Genomic DNA, 22,335 nt, shown 5'->3' on the forward strand with positions numbered 1-22,335 from the left:
TTTCCTATTAAGGATTTCAATTTTGACACACGTTTAAGCAAGCAGAACAAAAACACATTTTTAGTCATTTAGAAATCTGCACCAATTCTGGGAAATACAGCAGTCTTCTAAACTAGAATTCCCAAAGAGACTTGGTGTAGCAATGAATGAGACATTTATAGTTTACGCTTTTAATTCAAGAATGCAGTTCCCAAAGATAAGACAAATTCCAATGGATGATACAGTGAAGAAACCCCCCCCACTACCAGTAATGTGACTGTATTATGACAAAAGACAAAGACACTTTGTAACTTCAAAGATACAGGAGGAAAGTTAAAGGAGAACAGGTTTCGTAAAATGTAACCAACAATATAAATGGCATGATTAGGTTTGAAACTGAACAGGTCACCGTGCATTACTATTTCCAAACATAGAAAGGGTTTCCTTTTTTCTTGGTTGTTTAAGCTGTGAAATCAATACTTTTATTGAAGGGATAAATCTACTCAGAAAAAAAAAAATTACTAAAAGGTGTTATATGTGTTTTGACAGGGATTACCACATTACTTTAAAAACGCTTGAACAATATGAAAATTTCCTAAAAAGGACTGATATCCAACACGCTTTGAAATGTTACTTTGTTTTTTGGCGTGCTATCGTGTGCCCTTTGTGTTGAGTAATAGGTAAGATGCAGATAAACAGGTAACTTAAAAATTTAACAGGCAAGTGGCAGAAAATAAGGCTAAATAAATCCTCAAATTTCACTTAGCATCCAAGACTGCATTAAATTGTCATTTTCAGGTTACCAATATAAACTGGCCAGATTCAGCAATCATATCCTTTAATACTGATTTTTTTTCGTCCAATGCCAGTTTAAATTCATCTGAAACCTATTAAACAGGCTTTTTTTGGCAAAGACTTTCTACATAAAGTGAGATGAGATCAATATTGCTCATATGCGTTTGGTAAATATGAGCCTACTGTTTAAAAGGTCAGTAAAGTCATTTACCAACACCTCTAGATCACTAATTAGTTAGATTTTCAGTGCTGTTACACAGAGTTTTAAATAACAAAAACAAAAAAAACAAAACCCAGAATCTATTGGTCACTTCAGTGGAGAGATTGAGCATGGTCAAAGAAAGAAACAACTGAAATAATTTTATTTAAAATTCACAAGATAAAGCACTGGCCTTGGTGGATTTTGATTTCTTTGAACAGAGACATTGCTGAATTCTGGTCTTAAGCTGGGTTTTTCATATTTATTGAACAGAGAAAAGTATTACCGATGTCATCCAACTTCCAGCAAGAAAGCTACCAGCATTTCCCCAAATTATTTTACTACTACTTCAAATTTTAGAGACTTCACAATCATCTCACTACCTTAAGACGCTTATTTGCCTGTTCTCATTTGTCTCAAATACATCTACACAAGATGTATTTGAGACAAATTCTTTCTACAATAATCAGGGTTTGAGAATGATAATGACAGCACCTTTGATCAAACTATTAAATGTGGATGGAAAGGATGAGGAAGAAAAAAAAATGAATAGTAACACTCAATTTAAACCCTCAGAATTTCAGAAGCTCCACTTCGAAGATAAGAGTGGAATTTGCAGGGATCAGGGGTGGATATCCTCTGCTGCCATACGCGTAGTCCGGAGAGCAGGTCAGCTTGGCCACCTGGCCCAGGCTCATCTGTGGAGGAGATGAAGACCAAGTTAGATAGGTGAGTGAAATGAACAAAGTTTACTTTGTTTTAAAAGCCCTCCCAGTGATTGATACAGCTTTGAAGATGTGTTAAAAAGAAAAGAAAAAAAAAAATTACACAAGTGAATATAGTTCATTAGACGTTTCACGCTGGCTTAAATGAGTGAAGCCATATGAGACAGCAACAAACAACAACAAATACTAGGCCTGAAGGCCCCAGATGAAAGTTGCCTGTATTTTCTGTTACTGTAACATGCAGCATGAACAGTTTCACTGTGTGTGCAGCAGCTGCAGTTTGCATGACTGATGGCTCTGCACTGCCTGTTTGCACCTTGCACTTTTTAGTGCTTTACTACTGTGCAGCAAGTAGTGGGCGAGTGATTGCGGAAAAGGCAGTGTCTTCCTTGCAAATTTCAGGCAACAGCAGCAAGCTGCTGGCAACCAAACCGATCGCAAAGTGGTTTTTTTTTCTGTGTAGAAGATTGTGTTTGTATTTTGAAATATTTAAACTTATACACCTCATAACCACAGTAGTATTTTGGCCTTTGTGCACTTCATGACTAAGTTAATAAGAAACATGAAATAAAAAGCAAAAAACAACCAATCCTAATTACGATCTTTGACATACCTTTATGATACAATTTTACCTCATAATCTAGCCAAGCAATGAAATCTCTGGTATTTTTGGCAGACCATTACTTTATTAAAAATAAAATCCTTTTGAAATGAAAATGTAAACTAAAATAAGTATGCAAATATTAAATAAAATCTATATGATAAAACATAAGCTCTAAAAAGCAGTACTGAAATAACAGAATTAAAATGGCTTGCTAGCAAACATCAGATAAAATGGCTCAGAGTGTAAAATGTAGATAATGGATGGCCTGGTTTCTGCTCATATTTGCAGCCTCTGATAATAAAAGGCAGAAACATCTTAACAGATTCATTTGTGACTTACAATAATCTTACACATAAACACTAAAGTAAGCCACAGTGATATTTTTTTGTTATTTTTGAGGGGGAAATGACTCGGAGCTATTGCCAAAACGAAGGCACCGAACGTATCTTCATGTGTTTAACATAACATTGATCAGTGTGCCCCTTCAAAGCTCCACTTACCTTAGCTACACCTACATCCCAACCACGGATGACTTCACCTGCGCCCAGTTTGAACTGGAAGGGTGATCCTCGGTCCCTGGAGGAGTCGAACTTCTTGCCGTTTGTCAGGGTGCCTGTCGGAAAGCACCCCCAAATTAATAAAGTCAAAGCCTGATAGCCTCTGCGAAGCCAAACGATACAAATTAAAAGATTCGAGTGACTGTCATGTTGTATTCACACACAGGGTGACTGGGTAAAAATGTACTGCTGAGGGTACACGGTGCAGCTTAGTTTGAGCAGGAATTGTTCGACATCTTAGGACGCCGGAAGCTGCCGTCAGGATGCGGCTAGAATATCTCACATTAGCACAAATCCTTAGAATAAAGACACACGTTACCCTAGCGATAGTTTGCAGTTTCTCGCATTTTATTTATTGTAGGTATTACGAGGCAATCTTAAAGGTGGGAAGGAATTACAGAGAGGGTGTCTTTAGAGTCCGGCTATCCGCCCCCTCATTTCCAGGCGCTAAACTATGCTACGCTAAATTAAGCTAAGCTAAGCAGTGCTAGCTACAGAATTAGCTTGCTGCCACCAATCAAATTCTCATTTAATTGTCCGCAGGTCCACGAAATGAGAAATTATGCTTATTACAAACCCAGTTTATACTAATACATATTTATTTTTTCACCTCGAAGTAAATGAATAAATGGTCAAAAAGAGGCGAGGCTTACCGACATAGTGAACTGAAACTGTCGATCCTTCCTTCGGAAAATTCTTTCCTGAAGAAAGAAAACGAAGGTTGATATACACCCAAAGGCAAATATAGTTTTAAACGGACGGAATAATTGGAACCAAAGAGGGGAGGACAAAAAAAGCTTTACCGTCTCCTGGTCTGAGGGTTTCGACGTCTACTCCCATTGTTCTTTCAGCACAGTTCTCCCTCTGTCTGTCTTCCTGGTACTCTCTGATTGTGAGCTCGTTCAATGAAGCCGTCGAGTATAACGTCCCAAGTGGTTTGGTGGGCTAAAAGCCGTAAAAAAAAACGCGGCTGTCTTCAACTGCTGCTCGATGTATGCCACGGTGGGAATAAATAAGGAGCCTTAAAGCCAATCTTTGGCTTTAAAAATGCAGTTTACTGATTTTTTCCCGACCTAGTGGGTTCGTTGAGCGGACACAGGGGCGTAGTAGTGACATTCTCAAACCCAAGCAGGGGCCCCATGAAGATCCAGTTTTCTTTTTTTTTTTTGAGTAATCAAATAAATGAATCACAATGGGAAAAAAAAGGGCCTTCGATGTTCTAGAAGACATTTTTTTTCTCTTGCACACACAGATTATTACGTTATGCAGACAGGTAATCTTGAAAGCAGGTGTTTCCAGGATTTTTAAAAACTGAGTAGTAAAGGATGTGCCTGCAGAAGACCAGAGTACTTCAGTCATCATCCTAAAAATTAAATATTTTTCTTTTTCTTTCTTTTTTTGTGGTAAAAGTATTTTACTTGACTTGGATGGGTTTCTCATTTTGGATAGGCAAAAATAAATTAGGATGCGCCTTGAAATAACAGAACTGAATGTTTTTAAGTTTAATTCTGTTGAACAACCTCTGGAACATGAAGTGCAGCTACTGATCAGTGTGAAATGGATTGTTGTAATTAGTCAGAATTAGCCTATGTTAACTTAATAAATTATACCTTCTATATTTGTTTTTAGAAAAGAAAACAAATGAATTCTTTTTTTATTTTGATAATTGAATATTTCCCATGGACAATCAGGACGGACACAGTTGTTAAAGTGGGTGAACTCAGGACCAAACATCATTCTTGAAAATATGCATCCTCCATAAGGAAAGCCTTTTACATGTAGCACTTCAAACACTTCAAGTGTATTTTGATGCTAATATAACCATAGAAAACATGTGGAATGGAGACCGCTGCACCACTGTATATTAGCTTGACACTGTAGTAAACCTCAGTAATGTGGTCAGAAACTGAGCCACTACCCTGAATCTCTTGTGGGCCAAAAAACAAATGTTATAAACTGTGGTCCCCTTTTCTGGACTTTTTTTGAAAGGCCCACGACTATTGTTCCTGATTTTTGTTTGTTTGTTTTATGTTTGGTTGTGTGTTTTTCTTTGTTGTTTAATGGTCGAGGAGAGAACTAGAATGTAGAAATTCTGAAAGTGCTTTGTATTATACATTGCACTTTGTCTAATAAAAAGACTTGAAAGAAGCTGCTGCTTTTGGACATCATAAGATCCTTTATAGAAAAAGTGCCCTTACACAATGACAGGAAAATGTATAGTTTCCTAAAATAAGAATACTATAAGTTTTTGCAAAGGTTTTACCTCAGCACAGGCAGAAGCTAGAGTATTTTTTCTTCAATGTATTTTTCACTGATTCACTTTGATTTAGTCTCGACTTGCTGGCAGCAGCTTTACTTCTTGCACCTGATAGCCATTTCCCCTGTTTTAGTTTTTCCTGTTACAAGTGAATGCTAAAGATGGGAAAATGGTTCAGAAAACCAAGAGTAATGCTTCATTTTTAAATACAATGGTTGTCTTCTTTTAGTGTTGTTTTGTTTTTTTATGTGAATAATTTAAAAGGCAAAAGATTGTTATGCCAACCTGCAGTATCTTCAGGGCCCACCAGGGGGATGCATCCTACACTTAAGGAATTACTGATTATGTTCTCTCCTGAGAAAAGTCCCACATGCACATTCCAACGTAATTTACTTGATTTCATGAAATTAACATCTATTCAATAAAGAGAAAATCCTTTCGATTTTACTTATTTTATTTACTTTGACAGAAAAACATCTGTCCTAAGCGTCAGTCGATGAAGTGGTGGCCTCCCTTGCTTGCGGCGATGGATCATAAATCTTGTTAAAGAAGGAGAAGTCAGATTCAGTGCCATGTTGCGTGCCCTGAAAAGAAACATATTTAAATAATCTGATAAAAAAAAACAAAAAAAAAAACAGGATTCCTGTTACCACATCATGTTTACTTACATCTATTCTGCAGTCATACAGGTCAAACATTGAGTTCTGGTTAATCGCATCGTCATCGTTCACAAATAGCTGCTGATTCCTGACCACAAAGTACAAATGTTATTGAACATCAAAAACGAGCAATCATTAATGTGCACCTGATGTTGAATCCCTAATCACTGTTGTTAAATTTACATTTTATTATGATTTTGGTTCAGCATAACAAGGACGATGAAGATGATGATCCCAGCAAGAACAATTAGCCCAACTGCAAGGCCGACAATCATACCTGCACACAAAGAGAACCATGATGAATGCACATTCAAACAGATGACTGTTTTTCCAATATTTAATTTTCTGAAAGACGAAGCTGACAGTATTCAAAGATGTTCTTCTTATCAGTGAAGGCAGATAAAAGCACATAAATGAGCAGCACTGTCTGGTCATTGTTTAGTCAAATACACACTGTCCGGTGGAGGTAAACATATGGGCTCAAAATGGGGTCATAAATATTTTGTACTTGTAAATCGGTTTTGTACTTGTAAAAAAGATTTGTATGTGTAAAAAAAATTTGTGCATGCGTAAAAAAGATTTGTATGTGTAAAAAAGATTTGTGCGTGTGTAAAAAAGATTTGTGTGTGGACTTAGCCCAAAAAGACCCCTGCAAGTTACAAGTACGAATTTTGACCCTATTTTTCTTCCTTTAAGCTGATTGGTCAATGTCATGTCAATCACAAATTAAACAATCCAATCAGAGAACAGATGGGTTTGACTGTCGGAGGGGCATTTTTTTTGAACTGCAGGTCCTTGAAGGGTAATCTCTATATAAATATCCGATAGCAGTTAGGTCCCCTTACTTTCAGCAGCTGTTGAAAGGATTAAGTTGTGGTATATCAGTGGTTAGAAATACCATTATTACTTTAGGATTAGTTTAACACAACGTCAGGGCTGACCCGGGACCATTGCTGTGAGTCACAGCGCGCAGCATAAAAGTCCTTTCACATCAGACGCATCGGATGTGCTGCTAATGCTAATTGCTAACTAAAAGCAAAGGATCCAGAATTTGTTGCTGGCTGCTGGGCTCTGTGGGTTTTTGCAGCAGCTCTACCTGTACTAGATGCACCTGCTCCTTGTCGTTTTTATCTCTGACTTTATGTGAACTACAAGAGTTTGTGGAGGTTTTTTGCTGGTTCTTCAAAAGTTCAATAAAAACATGTATGCTAATCCATAACGAAGAAAGCTTTGTAATGAAGACTGTCATTTCCAAAACACTGGCCCGCATCCGCAGCGCTGTCCGCAGCACTGTTGAAAAGGCTGTGGAAGTCCCTGAAATTAAACATGTAGTCCTGTGACACAAAAATCACCAAACTCGGACGACCACAGACTGTTTTCCTTCGTGGTGATGAAGGTAAACGCTGGGTTGGCATGTAAAAGGGCATTTATTCCCTTCAAAGACCTGCAGTTCAAAAAAAGCGCCCCTCTGAGAGCCAAACCCATCTGTTCTCTGATTGGATTGTTACATTTGTGATTGACATGACATTCACCAATCAGATGAAAGGAAGAAATATAGGGTCAAAATTCGTACTTGTAACTTGTAGGGTTTTTTTGGCTAAGTCCACACACAAATCTTTTTCACGCACACACAAATCTTTTTCACGCACACACAAATCTTTTTCACGCACACACAAATCTTTTTCACGCACACACAAATCTTTTTCACGCACACACAAATCTTTTTCACGCACACACAAATCTTTTTCACGCACACACAAATCTTTTTCACGCACACACAAATCTTTTTCACGCACACACAAATCTTTTTCACAAGTACAAAACCGATTTACAAGTACAAAATATTTATGACTACATTTTGAGCCCATATAGATCGCGACACAGACACTAAGAAACACAGGGCTTAAATACTCAGAGGGAGCAATCAGGAAATGAGTAACAGGAGGGAAACACAGCTGGGGCAAATCAGAACTGACGAGACCAAAGAAGCGTAAACTGAACACACTGAGAAAAGACAGAGACCTTCAAAGTAAAACAGGAAACACATAACACAGACTGAACAAAGACGCAGACTCACATGCAGGCACTACAAAGGGAACAGAGACGTGGGACCACGGCAGACACAAACACTGACTGAACACGGGGATATAGGAACTTAGGATACACATAGACGCGAACTAGACAAGGGGATGCAGGTGATAGGGGAGACAGAGCCATTAAAGAAGACAGAGACATAAACCATAAGACAGAACTCAAAGAAACCAAAGACTAGAAAGTATACATAATATAATAAACTCAAAAACCCTGGGTCAACGACCCAGGCATCCTAACACTAACTTCAAGCTGCCAAAATCAAATGATAAATATTCGTGACCCATTTAAAGTATCTTGATTTGAACAATTGGGAGTAAACCTTGCTTGGCAGTCTGTGCTATAAAGTGCAAAAGAAGAAAAAAAAAGAGACAGTGTCTGCCCCAAATATTAATGCAAGTAGGTGTTTTGCTATGGTCATTTGGGATCATATGTAAACCCACAAATAATTTGTCATTTTTTACATAAGAAAAGCATTTTTCCACAGTACAAGAAATTATTTTCTTCTAGTTTTCTATGAAAAAAAATAGTAAGATGTATTCATGAAGTTACAGTTACCCTTATTGTCAGAGTGATCAATGGAAGGCTCTGTGTAGCAGCTGCCTGGGATGATGGTGATATCATCAAGAGCAACATCCCCACCTGCCATCCTGCCTCGCTGATACACAAACACAAACTGTGGCAAGGAAAGAGAGAGAAGTTTAAAGGTTACATAAATATCTAAAAAAAAACATGAAGCAGACTGTAGCGAGGCAATGTAGCTGTCAAATATATACTGCTGCCCACCTCTCAGCTCACACAACTGTGTACAAATCACATAAGAAGAATATTACTTCCATGCAAAAACAAAATTATGATCCAGACTGCTTAAATTAAAGGGATTGGTATATCACTGTATGGGTGTATATGAGTGCTCAATTCCATGAATGAAGTCGGTGAGTCGCAGGTTTAACAAAAGAACTGACAAACAATCTGTAATTTAAATGTAAATAAAGTCTTAAAGCCCATAAATACAAGTGCATTTACAGCATGTATGCCATCGCCTATAAATTCAAACGTTTGCTCCTGACATCTGTCAAAATTCCCAGACAATGAAGGCTTTGAGAGAAAGTGAAATACTCAGCCACAAATTATATAAATCCTCAGTAAACCCATTCAAATACATAATCTCTTAAGTGCTGCTTTTAGTTTAATATTTCAGTGTTTTGTTAATGCTGAGGTTCATGAAGGGTTTGCATAAAAATCCTTGTCAGACCTTCTCTGCATAACTGAAATTAACATTTTGTCCATCCATAAGTAAAATTATCATTAAATATTATAAAGAACCAACTGAGAAGAACTGTTACGCATCAAAGAGCAAAGTTAAAACACGAGGAGCAATCAGGTCATCAAATGTTCATCGACTGATAACGACAAAAGCAGTGCAATACACACGTCCACGTCGTGACGCTGAATAAGATGAAACTGAATAAGTCATAATTTTAAATATATACCATAAGAATATAATATTACAACTGTAAGTGTTAAAACAAATAAATCAAACGTAGTGATAATGCAGCATTAATTTATATAGCAATTACTCTCACCTAGCACTCAAAGCCTTTTTTTTTAACAGAAACATTTTCATGTGATGTGGGGCCCTGGGATCCACATCTGAAAAGCACATAGTTTAAATCCTGAGTCACCAGGACCTGGGTTTGTTTACGTCCATAGGTACAAAGTGGGTAACCACTGTACAACCCATACCCCTATTATTATTATATGTATATATTTTTTTAAAATGGAGTAATTTTAGACTTCTAAAGTCAACTCCTGCCTTTGTTGACAGTCATCATAAAAATTGGCTAATGGGCTTTATCAAAAAGCAGTCATAAGAGTTTTTGTTCCAAATGTGTTACTTGTGTCCATCTGTGAATCATTTCTCTGTAATGGTAAGTAATCTGTAATGTAATCTGCTGCAATATAAAATCAACATTTCATTTTTCACTTTTATATTTTGTGTATTTCTCCACATGAAACTTATCACAAGCTCAGTAATACCCAAAATGCTTCATCATGCGTGACAGACACATTTGCCATCTGCCACTTTTCTCCCTTGTTTCCTGTTTCAGTCCACTTCAATAGGCCCACTTCATCACCACCAGCCTGCATTTTCCTGCAAGACAGGATGACACCCATTTATTTTATGTAATGCAGAAAATTTCATTCGTATAATAATATTGTTTAATATTAATGATCTTCAGACAGAAGTATTTACCTGTTATTTATATAGACACGGAGAGTCCCAACATGGTTTCCAAACATGTGGTACCAGAATGTGAGACAGTGCCCTCGTGTGGAGGGCTGTAAAACATCACTGACCAGAAAGGATGAGACTCCCCACTCACCCACAAAACTGTCCACGTAAACATAGTGACCTGATGGAAACACAGCAAGCACATTCAGATTAACAATAGCAGCCAGTGTCATAAAGAACTGTGATTTCAAACAAGCATGCATATCAAAATAATGAACGACAAAAGAATTTCCCTCAGGATAAATAAAGTTCCTCTTATCTTATCTTATCTTATCTTATCTTATCTTATCTTATCTTATCAGATGGTATACTTCCTTTAGGCCAAACACAGTCTACCGATGACAAATTATTCTATATAATCAATTCTGTCTCTATGCGGAACCTTATTGGCGAATAAAACTGCTACAATTAATATTTATATTCTATTTAGAATTAATCTAATTCATCTTTTTATATATCTGGAGTCTATCATAGACTCAGGCAAGTAAGAACTCCTCCAGGTTCCTCCAGGACCAAAGGAGACCCAAAAGAGACGTAAAAAAAAAAGTGAATGTTAGATTCAAGAACATCAGGTTAATGCAAACATTGAATAAACTTAGCTCTACATTTTCTGCTTGTGTAAAAAGTGACCTCCTGCTAACAGTTTTGTCGTCTGGTTTACAGCTTGCTTCTGCATTAGGCACCGAGCCAAGTGTTTCATGCATGAAATTTCAAACAGTCAGCGCTCATTTGCTATTTCTCACGAGCCAATAATTGTAAAGTGCTTTATTCGCACAATGATTCTTTATGAATGCTGCTTGAGTCACTCATGCTGTACAGGGAGTCCAGAATTATTAGGCAAATGAGTATTTTGTCCACATCATCCTCTTCATGCATGTTGTCTTACTCCAAGCTGTATAGGCTCGAAAGCCTACTACCAATTAAGCATATTAGGTGATGTGCATCTCTGTAATGAGAAGGGGTGTGGTCTAATGACATCAACACCCTATATCAGGTGTGCATAATTATTAGGCAACTTCCTTTCCTTTGGCAAAATGGGTCAAAAGAAGGACTTGACAGGCTCAGAAAAGTCAAAAATAGTGAGATATCTTGCAGAGGGATGCAGCAGTCTCAAAATTGCAAAGCTTCTGAAGCGTGATCATTGAACAATTAAGCGTTTCATTCAAAATAGTCAACAGGGTCGCAAGAAGCGTGTGGAAAAACCAAGGCGCAAAATAACTGCCCATGAACTGAGAAAAGTCAAGCGTGCAGCTGCCAAGATGCCACTTGCCACCAGTTTGGCCATATTTCAGAGCTGCAACATCACTGGAGTGCCCAAAAGCACAAGGTGTGCAATACTCAGAGACATGGCCAAGGTAAGAAAGGCTGAAAGACGACTACCACTAAACAAGACACACAAGCTGAAACGTCAAGACTGGGCCAAGAAATATCTCAAGACTGGTTTTTCTAAGGTTTTATGGACTGATGAAATGAGAGTGAGTCTTGATGGGCCAGATGGATGGGCCCGTGGCTGGATTGGTAAAAGGCAGAGAGCTCCAGTCCGACTCAGACGCCAGCAAGGTGGAGGTGGAGTACTGGTTTGGGCTGGTATCATCAAAGATGAGCTTGTGGGGCCTTTTCAGGTTGAGGATGGAGTCAAGCTCAACTCCCAGTCCTACTGCCAGTTTCTGGAAGACACCTTCTTCAAGCAGTGGTACAGGAAGAAGTCTGCATCCTTCAAGAAAAACATGATTTTCATGCAGGACAATGCTCCATCACACGCGTCCAAGTACTCCACAGCGTGGCTGGCAAGAAGGGGTATAAAAGAAGAAAAACTAATGACATGGCCACCTTGTTCACCTGATCTGAACCCCATTGAGAACCTGTGGTCCATCATCAAATGTGAGATTTACAAGGAGGGAAAACAGTACACCTCTCTGAACAGTGTCTGGGAGGCTGTGGTTGCTGCTGCACGCAATGTTGATGGTGAACAGATCAAAACACTGACAGAATCCATGGATGGCAGGCTTTTGAGTGTCCTTGCAAAGAAAGGTGGCTATATTGGTCGCTGATTTGTTTTTGTTTTGTTTTTGAATGTCAGAAATGTATATTTGTGAATGTGGAGATGTTATATTGGTTTCACTGGTAAAAATAAATAATTGAAATGGGTATATATTTGTTTTTTGTTGAGTTGCCTAATAATTATGCACAGTAATAGTCACCTGCACACACAGATATCCCCCTAAAATAGCTAAAACTAAAAACAAACTAAAAACTACTTCCAAAAACATTCAACTTTGATATTAATGAGTTTTTTGGGTTCATTGAGAACATGGTTGTTGTTCAATAATAAAATTATTCCTCAAAAATACAACTTGCCTAATAATTCTGCACTCCCTGTATAACTGAACTCATGGCCAGAGATGGGCAGTAACGCGTTACTTGTAATCCGATTACTTTTTTCAGGTAACGAGTAAAGTAAGGGATTACTATCGCAAAAACGGTAATTAGATTACCGTTACTTTCCCGTAAGCACGCTGTGTTACTGCGTTACTAAAACCGTGATTTTTTTTGCGAGAATGTTTCATGACAGTGACGTAAGCGAGTGCGACGTTCGTGACAACAGCTGTGTGCAGATCAACAAAGGATAATATATCGATTGTGGGAGAGAGTATGAGTGTGCAGCGTTTAAAGCGTGGAAGTACTGACCTTACTTTGAGTTTGATTCCGTAAAAAGTGACAAAAACATTAGTGTCCGTTGTGCGTGGGAAGAAAACTTCTTTTTACAGCGAAAAAAACCCCTAAACTTCCAAGCAAGCACCGAGTGCGCAACCACGTAATGGGAAATTCACAGAGAAACTCGCGGATTCTTCCACTGACCGCTGCGGCACACCTGCACCAGGGTAAACCTCCGCCTACCGCAGTCCTGCTTTACAGGTGAAAATAGAGCAACAGGGCTGCTAGTCTTTGATTTTATTTATTTTCTACTGTGTTTCACTTGCATCTATTTGAAAGAGTGAGTGTAAACACAAAAAAAATTTTTATTTTATGTTCTGGAATGTGCAGAAAATAGGTTTAAATGTTAAACAAATTTCTTCCAGTCAGAGAATTTTACATATAATTAAATTTTTGCTTGATGCATAAAGTTAAAAGATTAAAACTAATAAAACAAGTTTTAAATAGAGACTTTTCCATTTGATTACATTTTGTATGATGGATTATGCAAAAAAAAGTAGAATTGGGCTGAAAGAGCTATTGCTTTATCACCTATTCAGGTTGTAAATCGTGCTTTTAAAAAGTAACGAAGTAACTAAGTAATTAATTACTTTTGAAAATAAGTAATCAGTAAAGTAACGGGATTTTTTGGGGAAGTAATCAGTAATTAGTTACTGATTACATTTTTCAAGTAACTTGACCAACACTGCTCATGGCAATTGTGTTTTTTGTGCATCTGTAAAGTCTACTTTTTGTCTCTATCCGGTATAGTTACTACCTTGTGTGGAATTAGTAGTGTGATCCACACTGGGTCCTGTATGTGGGTTCGGGGAACCACCACTGCCATGGAGCCAGTCTCCCTGGTCGACTCCTTCACCCAGGTTGCTCCAGCTACACATTGTGTCCTCAAAGTCACAAAATCCACGAGGAGGACACTGATTATCAGTCAGCTGTACATCATCAATAGCCATGTCCCCCTCCTGTGTAGGGCCGGCCTTCACACCTTCCACCACAATCTGAGACACAAAGCATGTACACCAGATTTTAAAAAATCTTAGTGGAAGAGTTATTTTAGTGTTTTTTTAAATATTTTTGTATCATTTCCATGACACTGCACTGTTGTACACTCAAAGTAGTGTTACCAATTAATGTGCCATAATTTTTGTCTGCCCAAGAAAATAAACTCTCACAGTAATATGTGTTTATGCAGTTTTATGTGATCAGGTTTTGAAATATTGGTCTTCTGTTTTTTGTAGATTACTCTAATTCACCACATTATTACCAGGAAACACTTTAGTGTTTTCGGAGAACAATTAGTGCATGCGTTTCAACTCCATTTTACAAAAACAACTCTTTTTTCTACACAACACAAAGATTAAATGAAAATATGACACCTCTTACATTATTTTGAATATTTACAGATGTTGTTTAAACACAGTCAAATTAAGCAGCATATGAAAACAACATAAAGGAAATGGCTTACAAATATATACAGTTGTAGTAATGGAAAAAAAAACACTCCCAGAGTTTACTTGTGTAACAATACCACAATGTAGTGGAAGTGAAAGTACAGTGTCATCAAAAAAAAAGAACAACCTCAGTGGAGAGTAATAATACTGATTATGGGGACATAATGACCCACAGCAGGGTTAAACCTGTATTAAAATGTACTAATATTTTATAATTACTGAATTAACAGAAAAGCATTAACTATGTTTTATATTAGAATAAGTGTGTGTGTGAAAAATTAAAAATGTATTTAGACACTGTACTGCTTTTTTGTTGTTGTCTGTGCATCTATTTGTTCACACGTGTTTATTTATGTAACTGTTTTTGTGCCTCTGATCAAGGCACTGGTTTACAGCTGGAGCGCTGCCCTCTGCTTCTGTATGTACTGAATACACAAAACTAATTTTCTCACTGGACTAAATAACTTATTTATGACTTAAATTGCTCTGTTCACTAGTTTGGATGGATCTTTGTGACTCACTCTGTAAGGATGAAGCCGAGGCAGAAGAGAAGCCCGAGCGAACCTCCACAGAAGGCCCTGGTCTCCTGTCTGAGAGAAAATCAGAGCTTCCTTCCCATCTTCACTTTGCTGGTAAACATTTAGTGTCCCCATTCCTTTGCCATACATGTGGTACCACAGCTGCACGCAAGATCCTTTGTCTGAAGGACAAAAAAAATCACATCTGAATCCCCTGAACTGTTTTGGCCCTGTTTGAACGCGGGCCCCTGTCTGCATTATATAAAAATACTGCTGAGTCTCTCACCCGCTGGGTACAGAGGTGAAAACATTGCAGCTTTCTGGCCAGCTCGGTCAGTAGACGATGAAGGCAGGTAGAAGTAGTGACCCGTAGGTGTGCTGGTGGTGTGATCGCTCTCCGGTCCTGTGTAAGGGTTGTGAGTATATCCCTGATGTCTGATCCACTCAGAATCACTGGCTGCTTGCTGCTCCCAGTTACAGCTCCCATCCTCAAAGTCACACAAATCTGTACAACATTATTACATTTTAACTTAATCTGAGGACATTAGACATGACAGTTTTTGATTAACACTGTAATATCTGTTGCAGTTAATTAGCTCCCTGTGCATTGGATAAGACTAGTTCTGCTGCAGTTTCAGTGAGCTGCTAAACTATTTTGTATTTTGGTCAGAGAGCTCCTGTTTGAACTCTAATAGAGCAAATGAATGAAATTGGAGTCTAAACTTAAGTAAACATCTCTTTGGAGCCAAGGGGTGGATGTTGGGATGATGGAAGTTTGAAACATCAGAGAGAGATGCAGCTGACAGAGGATGAAATAGAAATTTGGCAGCTTCCTCACAAATTTTGGAGGGCTTGTTTTGGTATCTGGGGAGAGGAGAGTGTGAGGCAGGGCAACTTGAAATGCCCATGTGAAGTACCTGGTATGTTTTTATACACTTATTGCATCATTTTTTAAATGAATACTTGCAAAATGACTATTACGCCCCCATTTAGCATTTTATTTGATCTATACAGTTAGTAAACTGAAAAGGAACAATATAATTACTTAACATGTGTGGCAAAAAATAGCAAATAACAGACATTAATGTGGTTGCTTGGAATTTTTATCATTTTCAGCTCCATTACCAGAAACAGGACATGCTCCAGGACTCAAGGAGATGTCATCAATGGCTATGTCTCCAGCCTCTCCCCCCACTGCTGCCTCCAGAACAACCTGGTGGACTTTCTGCAGGTTCACATGGCTCTGAACCTGCAGCCACTCATCTCCTTGGTTTCCTGATTTTTGCCACACCTACAGGAAAGACAGAATGTTGATTCACTCATCCCAATAAGGATGTGAGGAGGATTTTTGCAACACAGTGTTATGCACTGTCTGTTAAGGTTCTCAGTGTTATGCACTGAAAGTGTGCATCTTGCATTCATTATGCCATGCATTAATGTGATTTTGCAATCAGCATTTCACAAGAATGTGAAAAGTATAATAACACAGAGAAAAACACAGTGGAAACAGCCGCAAATATTTCTCAATCGGCCACACAGACGTTTTTTTCCCTTTTTTTTCCTGCAGTAAAGGGAAGTAACGTGTCCAGACTAAAACGGCATGACTAACAAAAAGAAAAAAAAAACCTAAGTGGCCTTCTTAAGGCCTCTGCCATATTTTTTGGCGTTCACTGGATAAAATAAATTGAGAAAATGACTAATTTCATGCATATTTTTACCAGAGTTTTCTCTAAGGGATCAGATGTTTGCAGGAACATCTTGAGGGAACCCACAGTGGCTCCAAACATGTGGTACCAAAATGAAAAACAGTATCCTTTTTCACCAGCAGGTGGAAGCAGTGAAGACTTCAGCTGGGCTGAATCACCCTTTATGCTCGGTGAGGAACTCTCGATGTAAAGGTATTTCCCTGTGAAACAAAAACAAGACAACTTCAAGGTCTCAACCTTTTAATAAAAATAAATTTGCAACTTATGTCCTAAGCTTGCATATGTGGCATGTGAGGAGTGATGCTCCACTTTCACATTGTGTCACACTGAGCCATAAAAAGTTTAAAGAGAGAATTTTAGAAACCAAAATTTGATAAATGCTAAAGGTAAAAAGAAATAGACATTTTGTAAGACTATAATTTTATGTATCATGCCACTGCTTCAAGCAATACAATACTATTTCTTTTTGGTTATATAGTCCCAAAAACTAAGCTAATGTTTATAACAATTTATGAAAACTCCCCAGTTAATCAATTTTAAGCTTTAACTGTGGAATTAAGATGCACCATCTTGCAGTTAGTCTTGCAGGATTTGTCTTTTATGTGCATTCTGCCATTTTGTGATGGACATTACTCAGTCTGTCCTGTTCACTCAGTTCTACTTGTTATAATGTCAACAGTCAATTTACATTAATGGTCTCTTGTGGTTACAGTGGCTGATGCTCAGCAAAGGTTACAAAGGCCAGCCTTGATGGACACAAGGCATCTGGCACTTGCATAAATATACAGACTAGCATAATGAAAATTTAGCATGAGGTAAAAGGACCTTTGCTGCTGGTGTGGTCTCCTGCAGGCCCGGTGTTAGAGGTTTGAGTGGGACCTGCCCCGCTAAGCCAGTCCAGCTGATCCTCAGCCCCCTGAACCCAAGCACACAGACCATCTTCAAAAGAACAGCCAAAGGACGCCAGAGCTGAGAAGGGAAGGAAAACAAAAATAATCCTGGAAGTCTGAACATGGCACAAAAATGGATATAAAATGATACATGCACCACACTCATTCCCCTACCTCTCATGTCATATATTCACTAACAGTCACTTTGAATTAACTTTATTTACCTGGAGGTTGGTAGGATTTTTCACAGTTTAGGAAAGAGATATCATCCACAGCAACAACATGAGAAGCAGCTGCATTATTCATGCCACTGAACAAAACCTGGTGACAAAAATGGTCAGGCACTTTTTAATGATTAGTATTTATTATTTATTATTATATGAAACTCATTTGTTCTCATTGCTTCCTGTGTACATTTTTCATTGTTGAGAGGAGGCAAAATCAAACACCTTATAAGGCTGCTGGTGCAGGCCGAGAGGCAGATGCTCCGGGCTCCAATGAGAGACGGTGCTGTGACTACGTGACCACAAGATTGCTTCACTCCCTCCAGCTTGCTGCATAAGCACTCTGAGTGACCCAGCGCTCTCTGCACTGATGTGGAAGTGAAACCTGTGTGTAGGAAAGAAGGAAGGAAGACGCAGAGAGAGCGTTGGATTGGGAAGACACTTGCATGGTAGAAAGAGGGGAGGGGAGCTTTGAAGCATTGAGCAATTCATACACGGACATATCCATCAAATATATCCATCAAAATAACCAGGTTTGACGCGATCATTTGTCTGCGCATCACTGCTTACCGAATCTGGCAGTAGGGGGACGAAGGAGACAGCGGGGGACTCTGGAGTTGAGCTTCACTCTGTGTAGACCCCTTACTGAAATTAACTCTCATGTAGTAGCCTGAGAATAACAGACACGTGGTGATTAAACACGCTGTGAAGTGAAGCTATGACAATAACATCAATGAACTACTCAATAACAGCCACCTGTGTCTGCAGTGTGATCAGTGGGTGGCTCAGTGTTGTTACTGGCTCGCTGCCTCTGCCACTTGCTCTGTCCATCGCTAACATCAGTCCATCGGCACTGATCATTCTCAAATGTGCACGGACCTGAAGGGTTCAAATCAAGAGATGTAACACTGCTGTGGAAATCACTCACTCGAGAGAAGTAAACCGCTTTTAAAAGATTTTGTGTTGTATGCAGGTGCGTCAGTCAAAGGAATTTCTGCTGATAAAACAGTCACAATATTCATGGTCATCACGGCCAAAGAAAAAACAGGTGCTGGGCCCAAACACAAGCCTCAAAAGAAAGAAGAGCATAACTGATCCAGTTTTCTCCTGTTAAAGGCATACAATTGGTTTTGGTGGCAATTACAGTGCTGTGAAAACGTTTTGCCCCCTTCCTGAGTTCAAAAGGCAGTTTTGATGATTTCATTTATTAAGGGAATAAAAGCTATGCAAACCTACTAGTCTCCCATATATGAAAAGTACTCACCCCTTAAACCTAATAATTGTAAGTCACCACCCTCGGCAGCGAAGTGTTTGCGATAACTGGCAATGAATCGTTCACATTGCTGTGGAGGAATTTTGACCCACTCTTCTTTGCAGAATTGTTATAATTCAACCACATTGGAGGGTTTTCTAGCACAAACAGCCTATTTAGGGTTATGTCAAAGCACTGAAATTGTCATCAAGGCTTACAAATCACAACACTGCATAAGTGTGCGAGGACTTAAATTTCTTCTTTCATTGGCGCTGAAATTGCACATGACCTGTTTGGGGATAAGTGTGCAACTCATTTCTATGCAGAGTCCATCTGTATCTGATTTCTTGCGCTTATGAAAACTTTCCCAACTATTCCAGTGCTTCTTTTTTATACAGCACGGCTTAAAAAAAATGAATATTTGGCATAAAAAAAAGCCTGAGAATAAAACTATCTTTATACAGTGGATAAACACTGTAAGTAAGAGTGAAATTTCATAATACTGTTTGGTAATATTTACTCTACCATATTTACTGTCAAAATGTAAAAACACTAATAATGAAATTCAGCAGCACCACAACATGCAGGCTTTAAAATGGGATGAATAAACCATTTTAACCATTGCAAAGGAGGAATTATTTTAAGGACTGTCGCAGTAGGCAACATTAGCATTTAGAGGACTACAGAAGTGTATTTTATGGCAGCGTTACTGTTTTAAATGACCTCTGCAACTAGCCACATTCAGGAAAAACAGTGATTAAATGGATTTTTGCCACAACTTTGATAATAACACTTTTTTCAAGACAAACTTGAATACAATATGCAGCTCTCACCACAGCCGGCTTCGTCTTCCCCCTGCGGGCAGTCTAGATGATAGTCACATTGTAAGGTAGCCAGAATACACACTTTTCCCTGTGACTGCCAGCAAAAAAACTCATTATCCTGCATCAGGAAAAAAAAGAGACAAATACCCACTGTGTATTTAGACTTGTTTATAATTTATGTTTCCTAAGTTTGCTATCACAGAAATAAAGTCAGATTCTGCAGCTTACCTGACAGGGGTTTATTGGTGCAGTAGAGGTCAAGTGTGGAGAAGTGGGTGTGTTAGAGGTTGATGGTGGGGCAGAGGTTGACGACAGGTCAGGTAGCTCGCTGTTGTTGGGGTCAAATACACAATCCCTGGAGAAAGATACATCGTCCAGTGCAACCAGACCTCTGAGACCGTCGCCGAGCTCATACCTAAAGACAATCTGAGGATAAAACAGAGATTAGACTGTGGCCTTTTAGCTATTATTCTGCCGGGGAACTGCTCTGATACAACACATAATTATATTGTACATATAAGAAGTATTCATTCGTCTACAGATACTTTTATGCAAAGGCCTCAACAGTCTTCTTGGTCTTATAATTTCAATAATGTCTGTAAGCTTCAGGGATTTAAGGCTATTATTTAAGTTGATGTCTAACAGCATTTATACACATGAGGCAGTGGCTGCCATTCAATTAACTGCTTGTGTCCTCACTAACCTTGCTGCTGGTTGCGGAGGACAACGTAACCTCGGCTCTCTGCCAGCTGTAGCTTTGTGATGCTTCCCTGGTCCATAAAACTCTGTCGTCACTACCGGACCGTAGAGTCCTGGACTGTGCAGTCAGTCGGCCTGAAGCATCATTCAGGCTGAAGTAGAAGAATCTCACCTGAAAGTATTACAACAGTACCGTGAGCATAAAAAGAACGGGCTGACGACAGGATGGTGTTTGCTAAAGAATTCTTGTAGACTCAGCAACCTGCAGGAGTAGTTAATACTTTACTGCAATTACTCAAGATAAGAATCAGAAAGGTAATAAAAATATGTGTAGATAAGCATTGTTAATTACTGTAGTATAATTACAGAAGTGTTCAGCAGTTTTATTTGTACTGTGCCCCATAAGTGCTTCATATAGATGCTATTAAATACATCAAAGGTTATTATTATTATCTCCTGCAGTTTGTCAATCTGTCAAGATTTTGCCCCCATCAGCTATTACTATTATCTGTATTAATGAAACCACTGCAGCTTATTAAAAGCTTATTAACTGCCTGCTTTTTCTCCCCATTTGACATTTTGGTGATTTTTTTTATTTTTTAGCTTTTATGGAACTTTATGACATGACTTGTCAGTACCCTAAAAAACACAAGGTGGTGTTTTTCTGTAAACAACACTTTAATTTACATACAGTAAACTCACTTTGCAATTAAAGCTGGGCAATAAAGTTTTGGACAGAATCTCTGATGCCTCGCCACTTGCACTCAGGTGAGTTCCAGGTATAATGTAGTGACCTGTTTGGATAAGACGGAATTAAAAACTAAAATAAATCATACCATTACTGATTCAAAGCAAAGTTAATTCAGACTTTAACTCTTAGACCTGCATCAGAATTTTGTGTGTGGTCCCTGTGAGGTCCGTGGTGGGGCCAGGCGTCCTCTCCTTTGTGATATGTCCACTCAGCTCCGGGTGTGTCCACATCGCTTGCTGCCCAGGAACACAGGCCGTGTTCGAAGCTGCAGCGCTCCAACACACCTTGTAGCTCTATGTGATTAGCAGATAAAGAAAGAAGTGAATAATTAAAAAAATAAATGTAATTAATACAAAAATTCAGTTTCCAAGTACAAAATCTACCACAGAGCATTTTTTCTTTTCTCACCACAGTTGTTTTCATCAGACCAGTCCCCACAATCATCGCTGAAGTCACAGACATGGTTGGTGTCCACACACACGCTGTTGTTGCATGTGAACACACCCTCAGGACACTGAGGGTGTGGCTCTAATAATAATTTTTAAAAAGATAAAAAATAAATGTCCAGAAGGGACAAAATAGTAAAGAGGACATCAGAGCGCACAGGGTGAGCAGGTAGCCTACCAGGCAAGCTGCAGTTGGTGAAGTCCACATCATCAATAGCGATGTATCCGGGTATATCGAAGGTCCTGGAGGCCTCAAACAGGATGGTGAAGTCCTGAGGTATTCTGCCAATCGTTACTTCACCGTGTTGCCATGAATCTCCGTGGTTACCAGATAACCACCACAGCCTGGTGGTCCTGGATCCCTCCTTCAGTAGCACGTTCAGCTCTTCTGCATCTGTTGATTGATTGTTGCAAAGGTTGGAATAAATTTTTTGAATTGTATTATTTATTTATTTATTTATTTATTTATTTGCTGAAGACATAGATCCTATAAACATACCCTCCCCATACATGTTGTAGAAGAAGTGCAGTATGCAGGTGGTGCTGGCCTGTTTCATAAGGGGACTCTGGAGGGTAGCAGGGCTCATTTGATCACCCTGGTTAGGTTCCACTGCCATGTACCAACCTGGAAACATCAGATCAGAACCTACTTAAAACTGCTGATTGTCTACACTTATCTCAGTGTGAAACTGCATAAACA

General features: G+C 38.8%; 2 protein-coding genes across 3 annotated transcripts; both read right to left on the reverse strand.

Moving 5' to 3' along the window:
* Positions 1–1,108: 1,108 nt before the first annotated feature.
* Positions 1,109–3,943, reverse strand: LOC146687487 (uncharacterized). Its single transcript, XM_085438438.1, has 4 exons — positions 3,663–3,943; positions 3,513–3,560; positions 2,803–2,915; positions 1,109–1,671 (listed from the first exon to the last, which is right to left on the reverse strand). Exons 1-4 carry the CDS (start codon positions 3,697–3,699, stop codon positions 1,546–1,548), a joined length of 324 nt encoding a protein of 107 aa, XP_085294564.1. The 5' UTR covers positions 3,700–3,943; the 3' UTR covers positions 1,109–1,545.
* Positions 3,944–5,558: 1,615 nt separating this feature from the next.
* LOC146687488 (apical endosomal glycoprotein-like) lies at positions 5,559–22,260 on the reverse strand. Of its 2 annotated transcripts, none has more exons than XM_085439656.1 (24): positions 22,135–22,260; positions 21,814–22,029; positions 21,598–21,717; positions 21,321–21,473; positions 21,141–21,232; positions 20,443–20,610; positions 19,968–20,165; positions 19,749–19,857; positions 18,420–18,542; positions 18,234–18,333; positions 17,889–18,048; positions 17,664–17,760; positions 17,375–17,518; positions 16,562–16,749; positions 15,969–16,134; positions 15,130–15,348; positions 14,847–15,025; positions 13,635–13,872; positions 10,124–10,283; positions 9,907–10,021; positions 8,425–8,542; positions 5,959–6,052; positions 5,785–5,863; positions 5,559–5,700 (listed from the first exon to the last, which is right to left on the reverse strand). In XM_085439656.1, the coding sequence occupies exons 1-24, from the start codon at positions 22,250–22,252 to the stop codon at positions 5,599–5,601; spliced, it is 3,456 nt and encodes a 1,151-aa protein (XP_085295782.1). In that variant the 5' UTR covers positions 22,253–22,260; the 3' UTR covers positions 5,559–5,598. The 2 variants fall into 2 exon arrangements, with proteins under 2 accessions (XP_085295782.1, XP_085295783.1); XM_085439657.1 differs by having other exon boundaries at positions 21,321–21,482; positions 22,135–22,259.
* Positions 22,261–22,335: the final 75 nt, after the last annotated feature.

The sequence above is a fragment of the Copadichromis virginalis genome, linkage group LG18, assembly GCF_057382275.1.
Source record: "Copadichromis virginalis isolate Kocher_CV1m ecotype Utaka linkage group LG18, C_Virginalis_male_GT1.1, whole genome shotgun sequence".
Lineage (NCBI taxonomy): Eukaryota > Metazoa > Chordata > Actinopteri > Cichliformes > Cichlidae > Copadichromis > Copadichromis virginalis.